Below are 7,810 nucleotides of genomic sequence, written 5' to 3'. Positions count from 1 at the left end.
CACTCCCTTTTAGCTAAGCTCCTGATTCATATATGCTTTTTAGTTCCATGTATTTTTAGTACATTAAAATTTTAATTTTTTATTTTAAGGAATTTAGTCATTTCACTTTTCAGATTTAAAAATACAAGTTCTATTTTTAACACCGTTAAAACTCTTCTTTTAAGTTCATATTCATTACAAAGTCGTTTTTTTTGTTACACGGCTACCAAGTAAACAATTCATGGGCCGAGCTACTCGTCCAAACTGAAGGCCCGTCTAAAATTTGAAAGAGTTTGGACAAAAATATTAATCTCGAAAAATGAGATTAGACAAAAAAATTAAATCCATTTAAAATATGGGTCGGGCTCGAAATTTGAACCTTCAAAACTTGAGCCCGATCCGCCCCATTTTTAAGTTAATAACATTTTATTTTATATTATTTTTATATATTATGTGATTTATAGCACATAATATAATGTATAAAGTTGGTCTCAATTTCGCAGCGCAACTTATTAACTATATATGTATGTAATTTGATTCTATCCTTCTTTACCCAAAATTGATGCTAATTCATTTCAAGGGTAACATCTAGATTTGTATTTGATTTATCATATCTTTTTATGCTGTCACTAAATCAGTGGACTAGAATTGTTAGGCATATATATAGCAGTTGATGTGTTTGATTGGTTTCAGGCTGGGTTAATTCAAATATTAAAATTATTATCTCGAGTTGTATTATTTTTATTTCGGATTATTTTAAATTTTGGACATTCAAATTTATTAGTCGAGTTTTTAAGGTTAGATCGCTTTGGATTCGGCATTTCGAGGTTTGTTTTAGGGAGTTTTATGCTAAATATTTTAAGTTGCTTATTTGGGTCCTTATGAATTTGATTTCACGTTATGTTTAGTTTATTTTAAATTCAAGTCATTTTGAATTGTGATAATTTTTAATTCGAAATATTTTCAAGCCGAATCGAATTAATTGAATTGAATTCGATTCAATTTAATTTTTATTAAATTGATAATTCGAATGGTAGAGATATTTAAGCTCACACCCCAATTTGATTCACTAGTTCATAGACTTATTTTAATGTTTATATTTTTATAATTAAATTTAAATCAAAATTTGAAAGTTACCACGAGTAGCTAATTATCACCAAATTAAGAGTTTCCTTAAGTATTAATTGAGCTTCGGGGATGCTCGAGTTTGACGTGTAGCCCAACAGGCCTAAACCCATAGTTGCAGTTTTTCAGAAGGTCTAATCATGGTTTTGATCCTTTTATTATGCTCAAATTTAGGATATAGTCTATATATTTTAATTTGATATAATTGGGTCTCTCTATTTTTATAATGTCATTAGTTAATTCAACTAATCAACATGATAAATTATTTCAGTTAAAATGTTGACACAATTTTTCTTTCAAAAACCTATTTGAAATTAGAGATAAAGCAATATTTAATCCCTAAATTTGATAATTTTTTTTAACTTGATCCCTGAACTTTTTTTTGCTCCACTTAGTCTCGAAACTTGATAAAAAAATCAATTTGGTCTCTGAACTTGGATTACTTTTAAGAGCAATAATGTGACACTTTGAGATTATACCACGTCATCACCTGAAAATTTAAAAAATTATATAAAATCTAAAAATAAAAAAATATTTAAAAATTATAAGTAAATTATAATATTTTTTTAATTAAAAAAGGTGATGATATGACACAATCTCAAAGTGCCACATCATTATACCTTAAAAAATCCAAATTCATGGACCAAATTGAGAAAGCTGCTAAGTTTAAGGGCTAAATATTAATTTATCCCTTTAAGGTATGTTGACATGGATTATTTTTTGTGCTGAAAGAGTTTTCTTAAAAAAATTATATAAATCAATATTTTAATCAAAGAACCTCAATATGTTGTCATTGGTCAGGTATTCACCTTCCTCAGGAATTGTTTGAGTTCGAATCGTAAGAGCGTAGCCTATTATGTTGACAGTGATTTACTACTACCAGTGGTGTGTGAGTTGTATCAAAATTTAATAGTGTGAGCTATTTGAGCTAACTAATAATATTATAAAAATATAATATTCAAATTATGTCAAATTAAATACAAAGACTAGCTGACTAAGTCTTAGCTTGGTTGGCATTGGTATTGTTGTCAGAATAGGAGGATTTGAGTTCAAGCACGTTGAAGCACTTTTATCCTTTTATTTAAAGGTTGGAGATCGATTATAAGTAGTTGTAGGCATTATTTAACAATTATTACAAATATTAAATCCCACCTAAGCAAAACCAACAATAATCCATGGTCATTTGCCTACCAATATTATCTTAATCAGTGTACAAAAAAACACCCATATAGATTACAATTCAACTGAAAAATTTGAAGAGAGACCTTTTAGTTGTTCTTGGATTTCCTAGCCAATGCTGCATATGAACACCAATGGCATCCAAATAAGAGCTGCTCCTCCCATGGAACCCCACTACCTTTCCCTCTGTTATGGTTGAAGTGAAATACGTCCCTTTCTCCTCACCAAATGGACCATACTTGCCTCTGCTGGTGTTAAACGTTAATGACTTTACAACTTTGAGCTGCTCGTCATTGTTAATGGTGCCATAATAGCCGGATATGCAATTCAGTACCTCGTGCGGATCATCCAATTTCACCTGCAAAAAATCAAGGTTTTGGTCTGTTAAAAAAGACCAGCTTAGTAGACTTGCCAGCTGAGTTGTTTGGGTTATTTCGAGCTCAAATTGGTTCAGATCCAGATCATTTTAAGTTTCGAGTCACCTTGGTTCGGGTCTTTTGATTTATTTTCTTTTTATTATTTCAAGTCAAAGTCATTTGGGTTTAAAGCTCGAGTTTTTCTCCATGAGTCTTTATGGATTCAGATTATTTTGGGTTCTGGTCACTTTAAGTATAGGCCATTTTGAATTACTTGTTCCGGTTTGTATAGTTTCAAATTTAGATTATTTCAGGTTCAAGTTAGGTTCAAGTTTAGGTCAATTTGAGTTTAAAAGTTCGAGTTGTTTCTAGTTTGAACCATTTTGAGTTCGGGTTAACCTAGTTTGGATAATTTTGGGTTCGTCATTCAAGTTTATCAATTGAAGTTTTTAGGTCGGGTTATTTTTTGTTACTTGCACATGTCATTTTGGGTTCATGTCATTTTGGGTTTGTACCATTTCAGGCTTAGATCATTTCGTGTTTGGGTTATTCTAAAGTTCTGGTCATTTTTTATGTTTGGGTTAGACTAGTTCGGATTGTAAACTTTTTATGACCAAATCAGACTAGGCTGAGAGTGAATTAAAGTTTAATTACCCGATTTGTGGTAGTTCCATCATGACCTCCATGTTTCACAGACCAAACTGATTGTCCATTCCGATCATACTCAACCTGAATTGAGCAAATAGCATCAGATTTCGTTATATAAATTTGTTTAATCCCAGAATATACTCCATCATCCCATGGTCGTCCTCCATCTCCTCCCCAAGGTCCAGGTCCACAAGGTGCTGGTTCTTTCACCACACTACAAGCAACCTAAAAATATTCAATCCAAATCATATACATTAGTAAGTATATAATTTTACGCGCTATCAGTGAATCTGGTAACAACACATCACTGAAAACAAAATACCTCTTCAATCGGTCCTCGCTTCGCTAGCACTAGTTTGTTCGACCACGGAGAATTATCAATCTCGGCTATAGTCCTTTCACCTTGGATGATTGCTTGGGACAATGGTGGCTTTGGTGGTGGTACTTTAGCTTCCATGACGTGCACGCCAAACGCATCTAAGAATAAACCCTCTTTGCCATGGAATCCAACAATCTTGCCTTCATTGATTTTGTTGGAGAAAGAGGGTCCTTGTTCATCTCCATATGGTCCATGCTTTCCTTTGTTGGTGTAGAATGTAAGTGACTTGATCACATTAGGCCCTATGTACATTAATGGTCCGAACGTTCCCGTTACGTGCGTCAAAATTTCTGACGGATAATCAAACATTATCTGTGGATAATGGAACCATTAAATATTTATCCAATTTTTTTTGGGTAAAAAACAGAAACAAAATTACAGGTTAAAAACTTCTAAGAGACTCTAAAAGCTTTGCCTTGTTGAATAGCCGTAACCTCCACATCAGGAGAGGTACTTCAAATATCAAGAGGGAAGTCTGCCAAGAGAGACTAATCTTCGCCAATTGATCTGCAATTAAGTTACACTCGCTAGGAACAGGCTTAATATCCTACTGACCTTCAGAGTGCAACAATCTTTTAACTCTTCTGAGTAAGGTAATACCAGAGTCTACCAACAATTAGTTTGACAATTAGTTTGTATTCTAGTATAACCGTATTGATTGAAGATTAATTAGTGATTAAGTATAGGCTTTGAAAACATAAAATAGGTATTAACTTTTAGAGTTTGACTTAAATACAAAATTGGTCCTCAAATTATACTTTTTCCACTTCGGTGCCTAAAGTTTTTTAAAATCAAAGGTGATACTTAAACTATTAATTTTGTCTCATTTTATTCCAAAACATGATACCAACCAATAAGAACGTGACAGATTACACATTAACGTTACAGATTACACATTCTTATTGAATATAATATTTTTTGAGTAAATTAAGACTGATTTAATACTTTATGTACCACTTTTGAAAAAACAAACTTTAAGTGTCTAAATGAGAAAAGCAATATAATTTAGGTGCTAGTTTTTTAATTAAGCCTTAAAACCTTGAGAAATGTGTAATATATGGGAGAAGTGTTTTATAGAGAGGAACAAAAGAGTTTACTAAAACACTGGGTTGACAGGTATCTAGATAATCAATATTTTGAATATCAGATTGATGGTCGAATTAGTCAAACTATCAATTTTCAGTTCAATTGGTTCAATAATCAGCCTAAAACAATTAAAAAAATTATAAACCAATTCAAGTGTTTAAATTGCTAAATTTTTGTCTTGACTATCCTTTTTTTACCAATCCTGAGCCATACGCTCAAAGGCTGATTCAATTTTGTTGTCTAGATTGATATATCGACAGGTCTAGTTCGATTCCAACAACACTACAAACAGTAGGAAACCAAAAAACGTCAAGGAGCACGGAAATTAAATTTATTTCGGGGCTCGAGTTTATCGGTCTTTTGAACTCATTGTAATCTTCATTTCTGAATATTGATTTGAATTCTACAAGAGAAGCTAGACTCACCCTTTCAGTTTTGAAACCTCCGGTGCCTCCATGTTTGCTTCCCCAATGTGCTTGTCCATTGCGGTCATAGCAAACCTTTATTGATACAATTCCAACATTGCGTGATAAAGTAATTTGCCTTACACCGGTATAGGTTCCATCATCAAATTTGGTTCCACCATTGCCACCCCATGGTCCATAAGTTATCACTCCTTCCGGTACGTTCGATGGCAGCTTCTCAGGTGTCTGAAATGAAACCTTAAACATGCAAGAAAGAAGAAGAAATTGTATCATGCATATAATATAAACGGGATATCAAAAGTAGAGTTTAGACCCGTGAATTGAAGAGGTCGGGTTGGTTTCTATTTGAGTCAATCTAGATCGAAAAGTTTGAGTCACTCGAACCCAAATTCAAAATTCAAGTCATTGTGAGTTCAAATCATTTTTAATTTGAATTAAACAAGTTCAAATTGAATCATATTCAAATCTAATTTAACCAAGTCGAGTTTTAATTCTTACCTTGCCTTTGGTTTCTCCATCACTAGAATCATCGGTACAACTCCTAGAGCCTCGCCTAGATAGCTCCCTTGGCAATGAATTCCCTATCAAATCCCTTTGTCTAACAGCTAAAACAATATCATAGCTTTCTCCAACACTTCCTTGTATCACTGAAAACCCATCTCTCTCACCTCCATTACCAGCAAAACTTTGTGCATGAACAATAGTCTTCGAATGATTCATTTTCAACATAGGCATTGAATAAACCCCAATTGCATCCAAATACCAACCAGACCTACCATGGAACCCAACAATCTTCCCCCTATTCATTGAAAAACATGTCCCTTGTTCAACACCATAGGGTCCATAAACTTTCCTATTGCTTTGTAAAGTGAGTGACCTAACCATAATAGGTCCCCTTTCATTAAGGTTACCATAGTATCCATGGATTGATGTAAGAAACTCATTTGGGTAATCAAGTTTTACCTAAAACAAATTCAAAAATCACAAAAATAAGTATAGGTTTCTAAGGTCAAATTTTACTATTAGACCTTGTACTTTTTGAATTTTGAAAGTTTTAGTCCTGACCAAACGGTTGCAGTTAAATTTGTTTGGTTAAATTCTTATATTAGTCTTGTATCATGTATAGTTGTAGATTTAGCCCATATTCTACAACTAGATCATTATTAGCCACTATATTTTTCAAATTTTCAATCTTAATGCAAACAACAGTCAATAAATCTATTAACTGTTTTATTTAGTAACATATGGGAATAGCAAGCTGACATAGCATTACACATGTGAAAATACGTTTGATGCATCAAATTTTGAAAATAAAAAACTTAACTTACAAATTTAATAGCTACCATTTGGTCAGGACTAAAATTTTAAAATTCTAAAAATTCAGTAACCAAAAATGACCAAATTAAAATTAAGGGACTAAATCCATAACTTATACATAGTACAGGCGTTAATAACAGAATTTAATTCAAAAGGCTAACCTTATCCATCTTAGACCCTCCATCACCTCCATGCTTTCTTGACCAAATAGAGTTCCCTTTATTATCGTATTCGATTTGGATCGAGTCAATTCCAAGTCCATGAACTATCACCAATTGTTTTATGGTGAAGTTCACTCCATCGTCCCAGTATGATCCACCTTGGCCTCCCCATGGACCGTACAAAACTGGTTTTTGATCGCCGTCAAGATTCTAGCAACATGATCATGTAGGAGAATTAAATTAAAGCTGAAAATTAATAGAATTGTAAAAGGAAATTCATGGTTACCATTAATTCTTCGAGCAAGGGGCAAAAACAGGTGTATTTGAGTGACAAAAATGGGTGTTTCTGAGTTGAAATATTAATGAAACAAAAATGTAGTTTTCAAATTGTGATGAAGAAGAAGCTTATTCTGTGTTCCACTTTGTAGGGAATCAATGCAAAGAGAAATGAAGGGAATCCAATTTGATTTGAATTGTATGGCTTTCATATGGAACAAAATGTAGTTTTCAAACGATCTAACTGTAGATGATTATTCAAGTGTGATTTTTAGTTACGGTGATATTGGTTCGGTTCAAATAGATTTTGAGAAAAAATTTACTCAGTATTCTGGTTTTTAAAAACTCAAAAACTACATTTAAAAATTAATTAAATTAAATCAAATTCCACTGATTTAGGTCGATTCGGTTTATTGATTTTAATTCTTTTAAAAAATGAATTTTTTGAGTTCGTTGCAATAACAATTATATTCCAATTAAACTAATTTTTAATAGGTGGAATCAAGCAAATATTCAACATCATTGTGAACATTTTTAGTATGGTAATTTGGATTTATTGCCTAATTTCACATTATCTTGACAAATACCCTTTCATATATTCCACTTGCTGAGGCCCAATTTTGTTAAATTCAATCTAAAATATTTTTGCAATCCAATTATATTTCCCCTGTTGGGCTCATATTATGGCACTTCAAGGTTCAAGCAATAAATTAAAGGCATTAAGCCTCAAGGCAACTAAACAATATTGGAAAGTTAGTTAACATGTGAGACAAATCGATTGGCCAAAACTCCATACTTTGTTCGAATATTAATTAGGACATCAGTTTAGGATAGTTAAAGTATGTTTCAGTTTGCTAGTATTTATGACTTAACAATAAA

At 32.4% G+C, this 7,810-nt stretch overlaps 1 protein-coding gene across 1 annotated transcript; it reads right to left on the bottom strand.

The window, feature by feature from the left end:
* Nucleotides 1–2,162: 2,162 nt before the first annotated feature.
* On the bottom strand, nucleotides 2,163–7,134 carry LOC107935066 (jacalin-related lectin 3). The gene is made up of 7 exons (XM_041114738.1): nucleotides 6,942–7,134; nucleotides 6,656–6,865; nucleotides 5,676–6,140; nucleotides 5,178–5,414; nucleotides 3,610–3,978; nucleotides 3,294–3,512; nucleotides 2,163–2,641 (listed from the first exon to the last, which is right to left on the bottom strand). The coding sequence occupies exons 1-7, from the start codon at nucleotides 6,942–6,944 to the stop codon at nucleotides 2,345–2,347; spliced, it is 1,800 nt and encodes a 599-aa protein (XP_040970672.1). The 5' UTR covers nucleotides 6,945–7,134; the 3' UTR covers nucleotides 2,163–2,344.
* Between the last annotated feature and the right edge of the window lie 676 nt (nucleotides 7,135–7,810).

The sequence above is a fragment of the Gossypium hirsutum genome, chromosome A06 (genome assembly GCF_007990345.1).
Source record: "Gossypium hirsutum isolate 1008001.06 chromosome A06, Gossypium_hirsutum_v2.1, whole genome shotgun sequence".
Classification (NCBI taxonomy): domain Eukaryota; kingdom Viridiplantae; phylum Streptophyta; class Magnoliopsida; order Malvales; family Malvaceae; genus Gossypium; species Gossypium hirsutum.
The sequence above is the reverse complement of the archived record's forward strand: the minus strand, read 5'-3'. Positions and strand labels throughout refer to the sequence as shown.